The sequence below is a fragment of the Gymnoscopelus braueri genome (genome assembly GCF_963280865.1).
Source record: "Gymnoscopelus braueri genome assembly, chromosome: 20".
NCBI classification, from domain to species: Eukaryota; Metazoa; Chordata; class Actinopteri; order Myctophiformes; family Myctophidae; genus Gymnoscopelus; species Gymnoscopelus braueri.
The window spans coordinates 7,388,321-7,410,140 of NC_137622.1; the positions used below are offsets into that span (position 1 = coordinate 7,388,321).

Here is a 21,820-nt window from a genome sequence, read left to right on the forward strand (position 1 = left end):
GGCGTGCTAACTCCAACCAATGATATTGACGTGTCTACATGACGTATAGTAGCAGCGCCAGCAGTTCTTTTGTATAGTATTCAACCATGATGAATAGTGAAAGAACTACAATGCAAGGCGCTTCTCGATGGCGTCACACCCGGTCTCGCCAAGATCCCGCCCGTAGCTGCCCCTGATTGGTTCGATTGGGCGCGGGTCGGTGTAAACTCCAATCTCTAAGTGATCCCAGATGGAGGCTGTATAGGGCATAGCAGTGGCGGCCATTTTCTGGTTCCACTTCAAAATAGTCAATGCATTTTTCCCATTGACATTTCCAAAAATATTTATAGCAATTCATTTAAGCCTAGAATCAAGCCATCCAGGGTCCTGGTGAATCATGACCATTAAAACTTTTTTTCTTATATTTAATTATATGATATACTATATTTAATAAATACCCTTTGTTTTGCCGTTTTCAAAAAAGTTTTTTCACAGAATCAAACGTTTTATGGTCATGATTCACCAGGACCCTGGATGGCTTGATTCTAGGCTTAAAATAATTGATATAAATATTTTTGGAAATGTCAATGGGAAAAATGCATTGACTATTTTGAAGTGGAACCAGAAAATGGCCGCCACTGCTATGCCCTATTGTGAATTTGTGAACTCAATACCGCCCCATCTGGTGGAGTCAGGTTAGCCCAAAATAGGGACGTCTGGGGAAAGAATGACTATTCAGATCATATGTATCTCCCTCTCTATCCACCTATAGTACAGACTGTAATTCTGCACTAGATCTAATCTAACACAAATCTTCTCTAATGGGAGCCCCGTGGCAACAAATCTTTTTGAATGGGGGTCTACAGCCTAATACAGTACAGGTCAATTTGAAGTCCTTGACTTGAAGTGTAGAGTGGATGGTGTACAGTTGATGGTGTTCTGGTAGATGGTGTAGTAGAGTTGTACCACGGGCCATCGTCAGTCCGCCGTGACGTCCAGCCGTCGAGGCAAAAAGAAAATAGCTTTTTGTCCGATGTGGGTCCTTGGGCCCAGTTTTGGCTTCCCGTTCTTCTTCAGCCCAACATACCAGATGTGCTCCTTGTGCCTCTCAGACCGATACGTGTTGTAATGGTTTTCTTCCAGTTTCTCCAGGAAGTAGCATTCATCAGTTACTGCAGCCTGGGATACCATCACAGGAAAGAAATTCCAGAACTCACAGAAGTGTCCTTTCAGGTTCTTTTTATTCAGATAGGCTATCACACTGAGGAAGGCTCTGCCGAAGGCACGGCCAACACACCAAAACGCTTGAAATAGCCTATCTATCAGCAGTTTAAGTACGATTTTACTTAAGTACTTTTACTTTACTTGACTATTTAATATTTTCGGTATTTTATAATTTAGACAATTACATTACTTTTTACTCAACTATAATTATTTGACAGCTTTAGTTGTTACTTTTCAGATTTAGATAATTATTATTATTACAAAACATACAGTAACCAATTAAGCCATATTATATACTTTATATCGATCTACAAGCTCACAGCGTGTCACATCGCAATGCATTGGGAGCTTGTAGATCTGCTATTTTGGAGGGGACAAAAATCTAATTTTGAAATGTTTTGAAAGAATTTGTGAAATGAGCCATTCTTCATAATGAGTACTCCAATTATTGTACTGTCATTTTGAATACAGGACTTTTACTAAGTAACAGGGTATTTCTACATTTGTGCTACTTTTACTTATGTAAACAATCTGAGTACTTCTTCTTCCACCACTTTCTATCTTGATAAAAAGTAACCGAAGGACACTTCCGTGAGTGCTGGCATTCTTCTGCTGTTATTGAGCTCGTCTGAGCCGTGCACTCGGTAAAGGGTGAGATACTCACTGAACTGTACAAACGACCTTCGTCGTTCATGGCCAAATATCGTCCTGCTTCAGTTCCTTGGATGACAACGATCCCTCGCTCCACAGCTCTCAACCTGAGAACAGCTGTACGAGGGAAGTTGAAACTTTTAATCAAAGTAAAAAAAAAGACAATATGGCCTTTTTCTCTGGTACAAATCTGTACAGAGATAAAAACACAAAAAAATGATGTGTTATGTTGAGAGATTTTTTTATACATCTACAGTATTATGCAATCAATCAGGAACATAATTTGTTTATGTTTCTTTGTGTGATTGCCATCCCATTTTTTTTTCTCAGGTTTGCCATCATGACACATTTATACAGAATGGACATACAGTAGCTTTTGTAGCTATGTGAGAGGTAAATACCTGAGTGTATAAAAAAAATTCAGGGAATCTCTGGTATGCATGCCATGTACTGTATTTGATATCACTGAGTTACTGGGAAATAACTTCTCTTGTAGCCACAGATATCATTGTAGCCTGAGGGTCCTTTGTCTTACTTTTTTCAATGCTTGCTTAACATTTCTCTATAGAGTTGAATGTACAGTAACAACAATTGAGAGAACCCCACAAAAATAATCAGCTATATATTTATAGTCTTCCATTTCTATCCTGCTGATTTCTTGTTTTTGTTTAATTTCCAATTTTACTTGCCTATATCCTGTATGTATGTTCTCTCTCCTGATTGAATACAAATACAAAATTATATCTGAAAATGTATTTTCTACCAGACCCCTGGTACTGAACAAATACACACATAGATCTAAATATAGAGCTATTTAACACTTATTTTAACAACACAAATGTCACTTGCAAACCCTTTAAGTGGAATCCTTAAATTCCTTAGACAAATCTTTAAATATTTTGATATGTGGTGGTGTAAAGTAACTAAGTATATTTACTCAAGAGTACAATTTTGAGGTATATTTTACTTTACTGGAGTATTTCCAATTTTCTGTAGGCCTACTTTTACTTCTAAATATTGTACTTTTACTCCACTACAATTATTTGAGAACTTTAGTTTCTAGTTACTTTGTAGATTTTGATTATTATTACAAAACATACATTAACCACTTCAGCCCATTTCAGCCATTTGAAATTAGATCTAAAAAGATCAAAAGATCTTTATACATTTGAAAACTTGTGACATGGGACATTCTGCATAATGAGTACTTTTACTTTTGGTACTTTTAAGTATATTTTGATGGCAATACTTTTGTACTTTTACTCAAGTCAATTCTGATTACCGGACTATTACTGTAACAAACAGAGGGTTTCTACATTGCCAGTATTGATACTTAAAACATTTGAGTTCTTTCTTCCATCACTCGAGTCTTACTATGAGCGTCCTCCTCATCTCTGGTGCCTCCCACTGAGCCATCAGGCAGAATGTGGAGGTGATGTCCGCCATTCATGCAGTACAGACGAGTCAGCTTCATGTACTCCTGTTGATGCATCCTGGGCCCTGACCACTGTTGCCAGATTGTGTGAGAGAACTAAGCAACCAGGTCTAGGAAAACAAGCCCAAAAGAAGCAAGCACTTTAAAGTTTAAACCGACTATATCAATATGTGTCGGCTATTTGAAAATAGCAGATCTACAAGCTTACAGTTGTGAGTTTGTAAATCTGCTATTTTCAAAAACTCTTGCAATAAAATGTGGAATATTTGGAATATTTTTTGGAAACATTCCTAACAACACAAATGTTCCCTGGCACAAAACATTTATGAACATATTTGAGAACCATTGGTTTAAATTATAATTTAAAAAAATCGGAGGCAAGCCTAAGCAAGTACACTTTAGAAACAAGCCCCCCAAAAAAACCGCAACCATGCAACTTTACAGAAAAACAAGCCCAAAGTCGCATATAATAAGCCGACATGGCAACACTGTGCTGAAACAAACACCTCTCCATCCGCCATCCTTTCAATGCTAGAAGAACCGAAACTGTCCTATTATTATTATTATTATTATTATTATCGCATAAGGATATAAATTCCGTGCACGCACCGCATGCACTCGAACGATCCTCGCTGGAATTCAACAGGGTTTGTTTTCTAGTTGTATTATAATAACCCCGGAGTGGCTACAGATCGTCGACCACCATGCAAACAGGGGGGTCTGCTGGGATGCCTAAAAACAACACGCGCACGCGCGTACACACACACACACACACACACACACGCACACGCACGCACACACACACACACACACACACACACACACACACACACACACACACACACACACACACACACACACACACACACACACCACAGTCCAAAAGTTTGTGTGGTCTTATAACCTATTCTAATGTTTAATGGCACCTGAAATGTAGGAATACAGTTGATCTAAGAATTAAATGCTAAAAATGTTTATGTGATCAGATGATCTATCATTTATAACTTCACTCCTGAAGTAGGCTATTTTTCATCATCATGAATTATCATCATCATTTATTTACCTCAAGACCCAATGGAACACAAAATCATATGTATGATTATGACTGTATGATACATAGGAATTGTACAATATCAATATCAATATAGCAAAAGGCATGGCTGTACAAACTAAAAAAAACAAAATGAAAATGAAAAATATTTACATAATTTAATTAAGGGGAGAATGTTCTTCAAAAAAGCTCCCAACTTGCAAACAACTTTTGACTTCAGATTGTAGTAATGAAATTAAACTTAAACATAGATGGGAAATGTATGTAATAGTTGGGCAGATATTTTTGTCTGAGATTCATTATACTAACATTCTTAAACTCAAAGAAGATCTGAAACTATATACCTTGGATTCTGGTGTTATTCACCTTAAATGCACCAACATCAGAATGAGTCTACTTTTAGATGCTTGGTTTTGTTAGACTATGATTTTGTGACTTTATTCAAAGTGGGTGATGGTGGATTGTTCCACTGCACCTGTTGAATCTCTACAAATTAGGCTATATATACCACATAAACCTTGGCATTCCTATTCTGGGTTGAACATTTGGTGAAAAAAGCAGATCTTTTAGTGTGTGGTGAGCTAGTAGATCTGACTTAAATATCTTTTTTATATATCTTTTTTTTCGGGTAAAGACATTGAGTGTAGAGTGAAAACAGGAGGGGCTCTATTACAGAGCCCTGGGGGACTCTGATCAACTAAGTATAGGGTTTAAAAGGTTAAACTCAGTGCAGGTTCTGATGTTTCTGACAGAGGCCTTTCATTGTTGCTGCCTGGGGACCCCTGGAACTCTGTCAAGGATGCCTGGGGGTCCCCGGACCCCACTTTGAGAACCACTGACAGTGATGATAAAGTATGGACAGTCTCTGTATTGTTTCTGCTGAGGAGGATGGTTGGAGGTAGAAGAATGCGTAGGAGGAAACCATGAGTGAAACTCTTCTCCTCAGCATCATCATTATGCAACAAGCTGCTTTTCCTCCACAGAAGACAAAAGACATTGTTACCACACTGTATTATAGTTATGCTTCTATCGTCTCCCTCTGTAATGTCACAATTGTTTTCTATATGGGTCGGGTCAGGACAGTTCAAACCTGTCCTGTACAATAACAGGTCTAATTTATTTTAACAAATTAGACTTTGAAATGCTGTTGAACTCTTCAAACTAAGCCTAATTAAGTGCAGTGATGAAAAGGCTGCATGCAATGGTAATGTGTGAGAAATCAATAATTTAATTGGATTAACGTCAATGAACACCATATTTATATTCAACAGGTGTCTGACTCAACAATTGGGTTATAGTAAATTGGTTTGTATAAAATGTCATAAGACTTCTTGCACTTAGTAATAAGTAATAAATGAGGAATAATTAGTTTCAAGTCTTGGACATGAGTGAACACTGAATGAGGTTTGGGACAACATTTAAACTATTGTGGGCACGTAGTGAAAATAGCAAATTGACAAGCTCACAATGCATTGCAAATGCTATTTTTGAATAAAAGTCTTGTTTTGTTCTACACATCTCAACCACTGATATCCAGGGAGGGAATGAAGACCTGAATGGGCCTCCTTCAAGTAAACAATGCAGATGATTTAATGCGATCATGGCTGCATTCTGCATGCCTCCCATTCAGACGGCCTGTTCTGCATAAACTGCCCCCCACGCGTAAGCACCCCTCTATCCTCATTCACATGGTCAGAGGCAGCTTTCTGGGAAAGGAATAAGAATGGCTGAACTTTACCAGAAAAGGGAAATTGTTGCCTCTGGTCTAACTGTATGACATTTAGCTTTCTCTGACCGAGATTTTGCTGTGTTTCTAAAAATTGGGCATCCATCAGAATGTTTTGTCTGATGAACAACATCTATTGTGGATTAAATGAAGATATATTGTGTGCATAAATGTGAAACATTAATGACATTAAACACTCAAATTCACTTCAATTTGACAGGAGTCCCACATGGCCCTAAACAAGGCCCCCTAATATTTTCCCTCTACACCAAATATCTTGAGCTTTTAGATCTGCTATATTTTCTGTGAATGTTCATCCCAGAATAGGGATGCGAGGGTCCGAGTTGCTTAGGCTTGACGTACTTAACCTTTTATCTGTTGGTACTGATTCATTCATCTGTGTAAGCGTACTGATATACTTGTGGCGCCATGGTCATTGCTTTATCAGATATACTGTATGCCCAATGATAGCTGCCAGACTCAACTGTTGAGGGACAACTAATATACATTATACAACATTATGTTGTAGTATTGTTTGCTAATTCATATCATACTCCGTTCCTTTCTATTTCTATAGCACTTATGCCTCCTGGTCAGTACCGTGACCAGTAGGCCTATATACCGTATATTTGTTAAACTTAAAAACTTGAAATGTAATACTGCCTGGTGTCATCTTGTTCTCTGAACTCGCCACTAAACTTAATCATCACTCACCTCTCGTAATTAAAGGAAAACTCTTAGGTCTACTAAATTCACAACACTATGTCATCTTCAGTTTTCTCTGGCTTTTTTTGTGAGAGATTGTGCTGTGTTTCTAATTATTGTGAAAATCCATCAGACATAATACATGTAACATTCTGATGAACAACAGCTGCTGTGGGTTAAATTAAGATGTATTTTGTGCGCAAATGTAGTAAATTAAACAGAGAGCACATATTATGAATGGTTTATTTTTAGTTACACATAAATTAAATAATGACAAAGCATGATAATGCTATTGGCAAGAAAGAAAAGAAATGTGGTACAAAATAACTACAGTTATGTACAGTTACTAGTACAAAAACAACAACATATGCACTTTAACAAAACAAAAAAAGAGTCTCAACTTCTAACTACATTTTTGTTTGTTTTTTAAGTCCAGGGATGCTGCATTCCAGACAAGATAACTACAGAGTTTTTAAACTGTACAATCATAACATAAAGTAAGGCATAACAAGTAGTTTCCAGCTCTGTATTAAGAGATACAAATATTTAGGGTTTTGAGTTTGACGTGAGTCTGTAAAGTTCCTCTTTTCCCTCTAAGCTTCAGGAGTGGACAAGCGTCTCTGTTGCTTGTGTTTCTTTCTGTGTCCTATGTGAGGCTGAAAGAGCTTGCTTATTGTGTTTAAACCTTTGCGGAGCTCGTGTTCTGTCCTGTCCCTGTCCTGCTGTGACGGCTGCGACCATCCCAGAAGGTCTTTGACCTCAGCAGACACACCACTGTCCAGGTAGTGGTATGGCTTCTTCCCATCATTATCTCTTATATTTACCTTGGCCCCATAACTCTGCACAAGCAGCAGCATAACTTCGTGGTGACCATGTATGGCTGCGATGTGCAGAGGTGTGTAGCCTCCATGTGTTTTGCTGTTGATGTCCACGAAAATCCCTCTCTTCTTGGAGATAGCCATGATCTTGTGCACCATGTCAGCGTTGCCGTCTTTGGCTGCCCAGTGGAGAGCCGTGAAGCCTGACATGAAGTCTTTCTTCCTGGCCAACTGGGTGTCCTGCAGCAGAAGTCCGTAGAGTTGACCCCACAGCCCAGTGGCAGACTTCACCAACCACTCATGGGCGATTGGTTCCAATGGCACCGCAGATTCTGAGTCCTTGGCATCATCTCCTTGTCTTGTGGTCTTGTTTTGCGGCCTCTTCGGCTGGGGAGAACTTGGCGCTTCTTGCATCTCTCTCTCCGTCTGTCTGTTTTTACTCCACAGTGATAAAGAGTTCCACTCATCTTGCTCCGAACTTGGACACTTGACATCCATAACAGGCCCTGATGCTTCAGGTGGAGCTTTGGGGGCCATCATCGTGTTTAGCTTCTCTGGAGTTTTGGGCTGAGGCAAGGGGGGATTGAATCCCTCCTGTGTCACATCCACCAGCACAGGATCTTGACATTCTGTGGAAGCGGGGCGAGGGGGGGATTTCACAGCTATGACTGCAAAGACAGCACCACCTCTCCTGGTTCTGCATGAAGTTGTATGATCACTGGAGATGTTCAGGACCTTAACCGTGGTGGTGGCGTCCACACTGTTAAGGTTAAATGATGACTGCAGCCCGGCCTTGCCTAAATCACTATTATGCAGATCAATGTCCTTGGCGTTATCACTTAAATAATTATTTATGTTTGAGGCGCAGCACATATTGTTGTTCTCAAAGTCCGAATAAAGCATCTTCTTTTCAGATGATGCATCTTCTGTGGATGATGAAATCAAAGACGTGTTTTGACGGCCATCATCACTCTCATCCGACATCATCATCATCATCATCCCCCCTTTAACAAAGTCACGGTATCTTTTCTTCACCACCACAAACTTGACGCCGTCCACTTGCTTCACGACGGCAACGCTGTTCACGAACTTCTTGAACGCATCTCTGTTGTGTTGCTTTTCCGCGGGATCGCCGCTGTTGATTTGACGTCTGAAATAGTTCAGTAAGTCCGAGTTCTTCACTTTACCTCCGTGATCTAATAAAAAAGTCAGAATATCTTCTTGCGTCAAACCCGCCATTGCCTTTAATGGGTGTGAAATAGAAGAGAAGTTATTGAAAAGACTGGCAATCACTCCGCTATGGAGATGCTGTTATCCTCTTGTCCCGTCCTTTTTATTAGCAGTGTTCCATCAGCAAATATAACGGAGCAAATATAAGACTTCCGGTGGACGATCTCTTCAGAATAAGAGTACACTCTAGAGCAAAATGGAGCCATTGAAAAACGGTTAATTTGCACATTAAAACTATAAATTAAGCATTTAAACGACATATTATGTTTTTACACAACACATATTATGTTTCTGTGTAACAAAAACGGTTTTTTAAACATTAATAATTTATCTAAATGGATAAATGGTCAGAAAAGGGCCGTTTTCAGACAATAGTGTCTACAAATTGGACACTGGACAGGAGACGGTGCTTGGCGCCGGAACTTCGGAGGTACGCACGCGTTCGGGGAGAGCCCCTCTACACTGCCACACTCTCCGCTAAGCGGGAGAGGTGTATTTGGAAAAGTGGCGGGCCGTCCAGTGAGGTCAGGGGTCAGAAAAGGTCCGTTTTCAGACAATAGTGTATACAAATTGGACACTGGACAGGAGACGGTGCTTGGCGCCGGAACTTCGGAGGTACGCACGCGTTCGGGGAGAGCCCCTCTACACTGCCACACTCTCCGCTAAGCGGGAGAGGTGTATTTGGAAAAGTGGCGGGCCGTCCAGTGAGGTCAGGGGTCAGAAAAGGTCCGTTTTCAGACAATAGTGTATACAAATTGGACACTGGACAGGAGACGGTGCTTGGCGCCGGAACTTCGGAGGTACGCACGCGTTCGGGGAGAGCCCCTCTACACTGCCACACTCTCCGCTAAGCGGGAGAGGTGTATTTGGAAAAGTGGCGGGCCGTCCAGTGAGGTCAGGGGTCAGAAAAGGGCCGTTTTCAGACAATAGTGTATACAAATTGGACACTGGACAGGAGACGGTGCTTGGCGCCGGAACTTCGGAGGTACGCACGCGTTCGGGGAGAGCCCCTCTACACTGCCACACTCTCCGCTAAGCGGGAGAGGTGTATTTGGAAAAGTGGCGGGCCGTCCAGTGAGGTCAGGGGTCAGAAAAGGTCCGTTTTCAGACAATAGTGTATACAAATTGGACACTGGACAGGAGACGGTGCTTGGCGCCGGAACTTCGGAGGTACGCACGCGTTCGGGGAGAGCCCCTCTACACCGCCACACTCTCCGCTAAGCGGGAGAGCTGTATTTGGAAAAGTGGCGGGCCGTCCAGTGAGGTCAGGGGTCAGAAAAGGTCAGTTTTCAGACAATAGTGTATACAAATTGGACACTGGACAGGAGACGGTGCTTGGCGCCGGAACTTCGGAGGTACGCACGCGTTCGGGGAGAGCCCCTCTACACTGCCACACTCTCCGCTAAGCGGGAGAGGTGTATTTGGAAAAGTGGCGGGCCGTCCAGTGAGGTCAGGGGTCAGAAAAGGGCCGTTTTCAGACAATAGTGTATACAAATTGGACACTGGACAGGAGACGGTGCTTGGCGCCGGAACTTCGGAGGTACGCACGCGTTCGGGGAGAGCCCCTCTACACCGCCACACTCTCCGCTAAGCGGGAGAGCTGTATTTGGAAAAGTGGCGGGCCGTCCAGTGAGGTCAGGGGTCAGAAAAGGTCAGTTTTCAGACAATAGTGTATACAAATTGGACACTGGACAGGAGACGGTGCTTGGCGCCGGAACTTCAGAGGTACGCACGCGTTCGGGGAGAGCCCCTCTACACCGCCACACTCTCCGCTAAGCGGGAGAGGTGTATTTGGAAAAGTGGCGGGCCGTCCAGTGAGGTCAGGGGTCAGAAAAGGTCCGTTTTCAGACAATAGTGTATACAAATTGGACACTGGACAGGAGACGGTGCTTGGCGCCGGAACTTCGGAGGTACGCACGCGTTCGGGGAGAGCCCCTCTACACCGCCACACTCTCCGCTAAGCGGGAGAGCTGTATTTGGAAAAGTGGCGGGCCGTCCAGTGAGGTCAGGGGTCAGAAAAGGTCCGTTTTCAGACAATAGTGTATACAAATTGGACACTGGACAGGAGACGGTGCTTGGCGCCGGAACTTCGGAGGTACGCACGCGTTCGGGGAGAGCCCCTCTACACTGCCACACTCTCCGCTAAGCGGGAGAGGTGTATTTGGAAAAGTGGCGGGCCGTCCAGTGAGGTCAGGGGTCAGAAAAGGTCCGTTTTCAGACAATAGTGTATACAAATTGGACACTGGACAGGAGACGGTGCTTGGCGCCGGAACTTCGGAGGTACGCACGCGTTCGGGGAGAGCCCCTCTACACCGCCACACTCTCCGCTAAGCGGGAGAGGTGTATTTGGAAAAGTGGCGGGCCGTCCAGTGAGGTCAGGGGTCAGAAAAGGTCCGTTTTCAGACAATAGTGTATACAAATTGGACACTGGACAGGAGACGGTGCTTGGCGCCGGAACTTCGGAGGTACGCACGCGTTCGGGGAGAGCCCCTCTACACTGCCACACTCTCCGCTAAGCGGGAGAGGTGTATTTGGAAAAGTGGCGGGCCGTCCAGTGAGGTCAGGGGTCAGAAAAGGTCCGTTTTCAGACAATAGTGTATACAAATTGGACACTGGACAGGAGACGGTGCTTGGCGCCGGAACTTCGGAGGTACGCACGCGTTCGGGGAGAGCCCCTCTACACTGCCACACTCTCCGCTAAGCGGGAGAGGTGTATTTGGAAAAGTGGCGGGCCGTCCAGTGAGGTCAGGGGTCAGAAAAGGTCCGTTTTCAGACAATAGTGTATACAAATTGGACACTGGACAGGAGACGGTGCTTGGCGCCGGAACTTCGGAGGTACGCACGCGTTCGGGGAGAGCCCCTCTACACTGCCACACTCTCCGCTAAGCGGGAGAGGTGTATTTGGAAAAGTGGCGGGCCGTCCAGTGAGGTCAGGGGTCAGAAAAGGTCCGTTTTCAGACAATAGTGTATACAAATTGGACACTGGACAGGAGACGGTGCTTGGCGCCGGAACTTCGGAGGTACGCACGCGTTCGGGGAGAGCCCCTCTACACCGCCACACTCTCCGCTAAGCGGGAGAGCTGTATTTGGAAAAGTGGCGGGCCGTCCAGTGAGGTCAGGGGTCAGAAAAGGTCAGTTTTCAGACAATAGTGTATACAAATTGGACACTGGACAGGAGACGGTGCTTGGCGCCGGAACTTCGGAGGTACGCACGCGTTCGGGGAGAGCCCCTCTACACTGCCACACTCTCCGCTAAGCGGGAGAGGTGTATTTGGAAAAGTGGCGGGCCGTCCAGTGAGGTCAGGGGTCAGAAAAGGGCCGTTTTCAGACAATAGTGTATACAAATTGGACACTGGACAGGAGACGGTGCTTGGCGCCGGAACTTCGGAGGTACGCACGCGTTCGGGGAGAGCCCCTCTACACCGCCACACTCTCCGCTAAGCGGGAGAGCTGTATTTGGAAAAGTGGCGGGCCGTCCAGTGAGGTCAGGGGTCAGAAAAGGTCAGTTTTCAGACAATAGTGTATACAAATTGGACACTGGACAGGAGACGGTGCTTGGCGCCGGAACTTCAGAGGTACGCACGCGTTCGGGGAGAGCCCCTCTACACCGCCACACTCTCCGCTAAGCGGGAGAGGTGTATTTGGAAAAGTGGCGGGCCGTCCAGTGAGGTCAGGGGTCAGAAAAGGTCCGTTTTCAGACAATAGTGTATACAAATTGGACACTGGACAGGAGACGGTGCTTGGCGCCGGAACTTCGGAGGTACGCACGCGTTCGGGGAGAGCCCCTCTACACCGCCACACTCTCCGCTAAGCGGGAGAGGTGTATTTGGAAAAGTGGCGGGCCGTCCAGTGAGGTCAGGGGTCAGAAAAGGTCCGTTTTCAGACAATAGTGTATACAAATTGGACACTGGACAGGAGACGGTGCTTGGCGCCGGAACTTCGGAGGTACGCACGCGTTCGGGGAGAGCCCCTCTACACTGCCACACTCTCCGCTAAGCGGGAGAGGTGTATTTGGAAAAGTGGCGGGCCGTCCAGTGAGGTCAGGGGTCAGAAAAGGTCCGTTTTCAGACAATAGTGTATACAAATTGGACACTGGACAGGAGACGGTGCTTGGCGCCGGAACTTCGGAGGTACGCACGCGTTCGGGGAGAGCCCCTCTACACTGCCACACTCTCCGCTAAGCGGGAGAGGTGTATTTGGAAAAGTGGCGGGCCGTCCAGTGAGGTCAGGGGTCAGAAAAGGTCCGTTTTCAGACAATAGTGTATACAAATTGGACACTGGACAGGAGACGGTGCTTGGCGCCGGAACTTCGGAGGTACGCACGCGTTCGGGGAGAGCCCCTCTACACTGCCACACTCTCCGCTAACCGGGAGAGGTGTATTTGGAAAAGTGGCGGGCCGTCCAGTGAGGTCAGGGGTCAGAAAAGGGCCGTTTTCAGACAATAGTGTATACAAATTGGACACTGGACAGGAGACGGTGCTTGGCGCCGGAACTTCGGAGGTACGCACGCGTTCGGGGAGAGCCCCTCTACACTGCCACACTCTCCGCTAAGCGGGAGAGGTGTATTTGGAAAAGTGGCGGGCCGTCCAGTGAGGTCAGGGGTCAGAAAAGGGCCGTTTTCAGACAATAGTGTATACAAATTGGACACTGGACAGGAGACGGTGCTTGGCGCCGGAACTTCGGAGGTACGCACGCGTTCGGGGAGAGCCCCTCTACACTGCCACACTCTCCGCTAAGCGGGAGAGGTGTATTTGGAAAAGTGGCGGGCCGTCCAGTGAGGTCAGGGGTCAGAAAAGGGCCGTTTTCAGACAATAGTGTATACAAGTGGCCATACCCTAACCCAATAGTGTATACAAGTGGCCACACAACCCCACACCATAAAAGAATACAGACAGGCTTTGAAAGTTTAAAAAAATACCTTTTAATTACTCTTTACTAATAAAACAGTGTACAAATTATCAAAAACAGAATATATATAAATACATTTTCCAATATTTGTTTTTAAACATTGCCAATTGTCTTAAGGTGGACTGAGAGGCTACTTTAGTAGTTTAGTAGTCACAGATTTGATCAATTTACTATATGTGTGTGTGTTAATAACAGCAAACATTATTCAAACACAATCATCATGCAAAACTGTAAAAATTTGGAAGTTCTAGGAAGTGCAAACCACACTCAAAAGTATAAAATGGTACTGCGTGCAACGTACCTAAGTGCAAAGATCACTCAAATGTATAATAAACGGGTACAACATGCAATGTACCAACGTGCAAACATCACTCAAATGTATAAAAAAGTATAACATGCAATATACTGAAGTGCAAACATCACTCAAAAGTGCAACACAGCAACCTTAAAGTGCAAACATTGTACACACACACACACACACAAATTGATCAATAGATAGATGTACGTATATAAAGCAGAACCAGCTCAGTCCAAACATTGCATAGTCCTGTGCTCTAATGTTTGTTTTTAGATGATCACAGTAAGCACAAAGACAAAAGAAAAAAAGAAGAAAACATTTGATTAAATCAAAACCTAAAGGAAAAAAAGGAAGACCAAAATGACGTTCCCTCCTGGTGTCTTGGGAACATGTCAGTTCTGGTCCCTCGCATCCTCCATTTGTGACGTTCTCCTACAACAGACACAACAGAGCCTTTTAGGTAGTTTGTCCAAGATACAGTAAATCACAGTACATGCTTTAACTTTGTACTCAGATAAATATCTTTTTGCCTGACAACTCATGCATAACACAATCTCGCTTTTCACGGTGGCTTTTGAAAGTGTTGAGGCTCACATCAAACAGAACAGCTTTGGAAAACAAACAAGTGAAAATACCACAGCTGCTGCCGTCAGTTTGTTCTATGAAATTGGGACAACTGTGATAACACTCATATCTAAATGTAATACCCATACCTCTACCATACAATGCAAAGTACTGTAATGCTAAGTACCTTTGCAGTGGAAAAAATGCCTTAACCAGGTCTTGCTCATGCACACGTAGTGAATCCATTATCACAACATCTAATACTATAACATCACCATTCACTGTCTTTTTGGTGAAATCTACCGCGATGGCTCCCCAATGGGACTTATTTGCGTTGACGGGCAATATCACCAACTCGTAGTTCCACCAATTGCGTGATGCTCGTGGTACATCTGGGAGGACACTGATGTCATCACACCAAAAACTCTGTAACTGTTGGCTTACAAAAGTGCTGGGACAAATAAATGCATTTTTTTTCTTTCAACACTCGAAAGCAAGAGCTTATGGTACTCATCGATCATCTTATCACTCAGCCACTCGTTATTCTCCACAGCTGCCGTTGGAATGGATCTCCCTTTTCTAGCCCTTGTCTGCTTGTGTTGTTTGCATCTGTCTGTGCATTTATGTTTTTGTTCGACCTGCTGAAAGTTGATTAGTTTCACACTATTAGTTTTCTCGTATGACACGACAAAGCAACTAGCTGTGGTCAGTATTTTTAGCATCAGCTCAAAGGTATAGCCTGCTGTGTCAATGGATGCTTTTGTCATGATATGCCATTGCTGGTCTTTACACGTGTACAATGACACATATGGTGACTTGTCAAAAAATGCACAAATGCTGGACACAGCATAATCATTTTGGTGGTACAGACAGGAGAGAGTGAACGTTTTGGGAATTTCTGCACCAGATCTTAGCAGGAGAAGTAAAGTCTGTGGGCTGTGAATTACTTGATAGGTTGATAAGCTTAAGTCCTGCTTACATGTTTCACATTGGTCAAGTTGAGCAGAACATATTTTGGCAACTGTGTCCAAGATGCCTTTTTGTGACACTTCAAGTGGCTGCACTATGAGTTCTGATATGTTCTTTCTAGATGGTACGGCCTGGTCACCACATTGAGTACAAATATAGCGACCAAGACTTTTAAGGCAAAGCAGGTCATTTCCAAGGAAAGGAGCCCCAAGTGTGTCATTCACAAAGCTGTTTAATATGTGGTACACGTCTGTCATAGAAAATTGCCGAGACACTAATGACACCACCTGAGTGTTGGCAAGTTTCTCAAGCGCTCTTTTAAACAATGCTGGGGACTGCGCTGCTGCTGCTGCTGCTGCAAGCCGTGTGTGACATTTTTGGAAAGCAGATGTCTGTTTTAGAAATGTTAGTATTGGTAATGGTATGGCTTCACACATATTGTGATTTGGTCTTTCATTGCAAAAAAACACATCCACACCATGGCCAATATCTTCCAAATTGTCCTCTATTGTGATAACAGCATTAAGTGATGCATCATTACATTTCACATAGAAATAAATGTACCCATGTGGTTTTGCCATTTGCAATGCATTTGCTGGTTGAAGGATGTTTATATTTGTATCATCTGCTCTAATTACAACATTGTCATAAAGCAAATGTGCCCAGAAGTGTCCGGCTTTGGCCACTGAGCCTACATGACAAATGATTGAGCCCAACTTATACTTAATTTTACTGCTGTCACGAATGGGAATTTCGATTATATCAGATGGGACTACAGGCGTGTGGAGCACCGTCCCACCATTATCAACACGGGACACAGAAAGAGTAATGACATCAGGAGCATCAATCCAACATATTTGTCTCTTCATTTCTGAACCACATGCTGTACATCTCTGTTGACCTTCACCTTCCATGATTGTGTGTTCGAAAAGAGAATTGAGGGACTCACATTTCTGTGTCAGCGGTAATGCAAAAACAGTAGGCGCGCATGAAATGCTTTCAACTTTCGATGCACATTTTTTACAGATGTCTGTATGTTTTGCCATAGCAGTTGTTTGGACACTACAATCATGCAACCAGATTAATAATTTGTGTATCAAATCTAGTGGGTCATTGTGCATTGACAAGGACAACGCTGGGATGCTCTTGACTAATTCTTGAGTGACACCATGGATTGTTTTAGCATCAAATGTGTGCCCTGGATTTTGAAAAAACGCTTGGATGAGAGCTGCTAAATTCCCTGGCATTGATGACATCGCAACCATATAAGTAGGTGTCAACTGTTTCAATTTATCTTGTACTACTTGCAGATGCAGTATCGATTGTAGGGTTGCATTTAGCCAACAATTACTCTCATTATTTGCAAACCTGCATATACTATTGCATATTTCCTCATTTGTGCCTCTGTTTTGTGCCTTTGTTTTGTCTGGCACACTTGCTGAGCTGTCATTTTGTAAGAAAATCTTTGAATTTGCTTGTGGCTTATTTTGATAAGAGCGTCTCAGCTGTGGCGGCAGAGTTCTCTTTTTGTTCCACTCTTCTACAGGTGGTGGGTGTGGACGCTGTGATGCCTGTGATATCCTGTAGCCTACTTTGGCAATGAAATCTATGGCTGACTGCTTGTATAGTGAGCGTATGCGCTGTATACATTCGTCAATTCTGTGTTTCTCATTTCGTAAAAGCAACACTTTTGTGTTTTTGAACATGGCCTCACTAATAGCTGTGCTTTTCTTACCATGGTTTATTTGTGCAGCATAGGCTCCAGAGAATCGCTGCAAATCACCTGAGAGTAGATCTGACCATATTGGAATAGTTGGGAGGAAGTTTGAGAACAGTTTGTTTAAAATAGTTTCTCCATGGTATTGATTTTCACCTGTGTCATTGCTGGTTTTAATTGTATTATTGGCTGTAGCCCTTAGTTGTTCAAAATAGTCTTTGAAGGGAGATGTACCTTCACAAACATCAGCAGTCAAGTCAAATATATCATCAACCGCAGTGTCATATGAATTGTCTTGTCGATCATGCTCTTTATCAATAATTCCTGCAATTCCTGGCAGCTTCTGTGTTTCATCCTCAATGCGGCCAAGACTAGCTGCCACCTCGCTGGAGTTCCTTTTGCTACCAAGTACAATACAAGCAGCAGATACTATATTACCTGCTTGTTTCAGTGTTTTGGCATTAACTAAAGCGCTGAAGATGAACATAGCCAACTTAAACCTACAATCTCTAGTATTGTACTGTTGTTTGCAAATGTGACTTGCCTGTTTCATCAGATGACTCTTACATGCTCTTATGGTACAAAAATTCAAATCTTTGCTATCTGCCTTTCCATTCACTATTCTCCAGCAGCGTAACAAGTACATTTTCATGCTATCTCCATTGAAGATATGCATACTGGCTTTCAAAAGCACTATGGACCTATCACTATTAATCTGCATGGGTGTTGTGTTGGCACCAAATATCTCCTTCTCTTTGCACCTCAATTCCGTGAGGAGCTCCTCTACAGCAGTCTGGGTGTGTTGTTCACTGATCATAAATGCTACAGGAGTTGAAGCGGACGAAGTGGATGAACTTACTACAATCTCATAATACAAAATCCTTTTCTTTGTTAGTTTACTCTTAATGATTCCCCCAGTGGCATCCCATGATGCAGCGCTGTCCTTAATCACATCGTGCCACAGTCTCACTCCTGCTTCACTAAAACATATAACCTTAAGGGGACTAACTTTAATAAGTTGAATGAATCCTTTTACAACTACACTTTCTGTGTCTTCATCTTCCCAGTGAGCTTTCAGTAGGCGCAGAGCTGTAATCTCATCATCATTCATCCAGCTTAGTTTGCGATGTTCATGTTTGACCTTTCTAAACGGAGCGGAGTCTCTACCCACTCCACTTCGATTACCAGCTATTAAAGACCTAGGATCTGCCTTTCCTACTGCATCGACGTAAGCACAATATGGCGATTTGTCCTTCATTGATATCCCTAACTCCTTACGTTCTTGGCCCCTAACATATCTTATGTGTGTGGACTACAGTGGCTGGATTCAGACAAAACTGTTTTTTAACAACTGTAGTTGTTGCATTGACACACACACACACACACACACACACACACACACACACACACACACACACACACACACACACACACACACACACACACACACACACACACACATATATATATATATTATTTACTCTTTACCCGATGCTGCAAAGTTTGCCTAAAAAAAACCCCTTACTTTACAACCTTCTAATCAGCTGTGACCTGCTCAAATCCCCTGCTCATTATAATCACAGACACGATACCGGCAGCATAATTAGAAATAACAGATTTTTTGTATATACATTTCAACAAAACATTTTAACATACTGTACAACAAGATCATTGATGCACTAACCTAACAATCAAATATTCACAACCTCTGTAGAAAATATAGGTTTAGTGTGTGGACTACAGTGGCTGGATTCAGACAAAACTGTTTTTTAACAACTGTAGTTGTTGCATTGACACACACACACACACACACACACACACACACACACACACACACACACACACACACACACACACACACACACACACACACATATACGTATACGTATACGTATATATATATACATATATATTATATTCAATGGTATTTGGGCTTTGTGCTCTAAAGAAATTGAGGGGAAAAAACACCATGCCATGACAAACACACACACACACACACACACACACACACACACACACACACACACACACACACACACACACACACACACACACACACACACACACACACACACACACACACACACACACACTGTATTGTATTGTTAAATATGTTTATAAACCCCCCACATGTTACACCTGTACAAGCTACTATTATTATTTATAGAAAGGGGATTGCCATCTTTGGCATTCCAATTTAAATCTGAAACCTGTTTACAGTCTAATCACAGTGGTTAAACATGGGTGTATGGAAAATGTGCTAAGTGCCCATTGAATGTGGATCAAAGGCCAATTTCAATAACGACCTGTTAGGGCGTATAGGCTAATTCTTATATTTACATCCATCAATGCAGTTGTGGAAAAAGTACTAAAATGTTTTACTTAAGTAAAAGTATCAATACTGCAATGTAGAAATACTCTGCAAAAGTAAAAGTCCTGAATTCTAAATGTAATTAAGTAAAAGTACTGGTATCAAAATGTAATTAAATATACAAATATTTGCTTGTAGATCGGCTATTTTCAAATTGCCAAAGTTTAAATAGGGCTGAAGTGGTCTTGTATAAATATAAAAATCTTTTGCTTGTAGATCGGCTATTTTCAAATTTCCAAAGTTTAAATAGGGCTGAAGTGGTCTTGTAATTATAATCAAAAATATACAAAGTAACAAGTAACTAGTACAATATCTGCCTCTGAAATGTAGTGGAGTAGTACTTAGTTACTTTCCACCACTGTATACGTGTATTTTTCAAAATGCATAGTACAGTAATTGATTACATGTACTTAGTTACTTTCCACCACTGTATAAATGTCTTTTTCGAAATGCATGTATGTCTTTCATAAAACATTAAATGTGATGCTCTTACTTTGAAGGCAACCGGAAACCTTATATTTGCTAGCTCAGAAACCGGATGTGTTATATTTGCTACCGGAACGGAGCTCTTTTTATTATGGTGCCGCTCGGTGATGTCCCTTAAAGGGGAAATCCACCCATTTTCAATATTTAACTATGTCATTAATATAGCATAAAGGAGTTGTGTGGAAATAAGAAAAAATTAAAAAAAAAATTAACATTGCAAAAAAAATTAACATTGCAAAAAAATTAACATTGCAAATTACACCATGATGAGTCATCACAGTGTAATTTGCAATGTTAATTTTTTTGCAATGTTAAATTTTTTTGCAATGTTAATTTTTTTTTAAATTTTTTCTTATTTCCACACAACTCCTTTATGCTATATTAATGACATAGTTAAATATTGAAAATGGGTGGATTTCCCCTTTAACTACCTGCTGTTTCCGGTGTCACACAGATATGTGTGACCTGCCGAAAGATGTGCGCCCCAGAGTTCTGACTGAGAACAGATTTGGTTTAATGTCTGATGTTTGGTCACTGCGTGGAACTCATGAACAGTGGTGGAAAAAGTACTAAAATGTTTTACTTAAGTAAAAGTATCAATACTGCAATAAAGAAATACTCTGTTACAAGTAAAAGTCCGGAATTAAACTTAAGTAAAAGTACAAAAGTGGTATCAAAATGTAGCCTACTTATCAAAAGTAGTACTTATTGTGCAGAATGTCCCATTTCACAAGTTTTCAAATCTCTTGAAAATAGAAGATCTACGGCTATTTTCAAATGGTCGAAATGTATATAGGGCTTTAATCAAAATCTGCAAAGTAACTAGTAACTAAAGTTTTCAAATAATTGTAGTGGAGAAATAGTACAATATTTGCCTCTGAGATGTACCGGAGTAGAAGTAACACGTACAGTACTGAACATTGGAAATACTCCAGTTAAGTCAAAAAGTACCTAAAAATTGTAGCCTACTTGAGTAAATGTACTAGTAACTTTACACCACTGCTTATGGAAGGTCTTAAATAGAACAATGCCTTTACAAGTGACGTCTGAACACAAAACACGTTGGTAGGTACACGACTATTTATTATGCATTGGACTTCCATATATGGAAGTCACCAAAAGATTATGTGATGAATAATACTGTAGGCCTATTTACGCGGTAACATGCTTATTTCCTGTTGTTCTTATAATATTGTGCACCCTATAGGCCTATATTTGTTCTTCTGATAATTATATTTAAAAAAAAGTCTGCCAACAAAAAAAGAGAAAAGGGCAGAAACATATTATGCTTTTTACACACACTGAATAGAAATTGTGCTTTACATTAGATTGAGTTCAACATGTTGATAGGATGTCATGGTAAAATGAAGTAACATATTTTATACTTTGCGTTTTCCCACGGACAGTAACACAGTATATTTTTAGTAAGGAGGAAACAAGAGAAATAGATAAGATTCATAAGAAACACAATAGCCATGGTGTTGCAGCGACCCCTGGAGTCACATAATTCAATAGATCACTAATGTTTGTCTAACACCTGTCTGTCCATCCAAAAACCCCTTGGAGAAAATCTGCGCGGTCACGAATGAAATAGCTGGATGCGCGACCTCGTTTATGTAGACTATCACTCTCTTAAAGTAACTTCGTAAGAATAAGGACAATTAAACAATACTGCAGTGCGTCACAAG

General features: G+C 42.2%; 2 protein-coding genes across 2 annotated transcripts; both read right to left on the minus strand.

Annotated features, from left to right (window-relative positions):
- Positions 1-957: 957 nt before the first annotated feature.
- On the minus strand, positions 958-3,346 carry fgf1a (fibroblast growth factor 1a; the record flags this gene model as incomplete). The annotated part of the gene is made up of 3 exons (XM_080416655.1): positions 958-1,158; positions 1,868-1,971; positions 3,229-3,346. 3 exons carry the CDS (start codon positions 3,344-3,346, stop codon positions 958-960), a joined length of 423 nt encoding a protein of 140 aa, XP_080272781.1.
- Positions 3,347-7,280: 3,934 nt separating this feature from the next.
- Positions 7,281-8,828, minus strand: sowahab (sosondowah ankyrin repeat domain family member Ab; the record flags this gene model as incomplete). The annotated part of the gene is made up of 1 exon (XM_080416656.1): positions 7,281-8,828. One exon carries the CDS (start codon positions 8,826-8,828, stop codon positions 7,365-7,367), a length of 1,464 nt encoding a protein of 487 aa, XP_080272782.1. The 3' UTR covers positions 7,281-7,364.
- Positions 8,829-21,820: the final 12,992 nt, after the last annotated feature.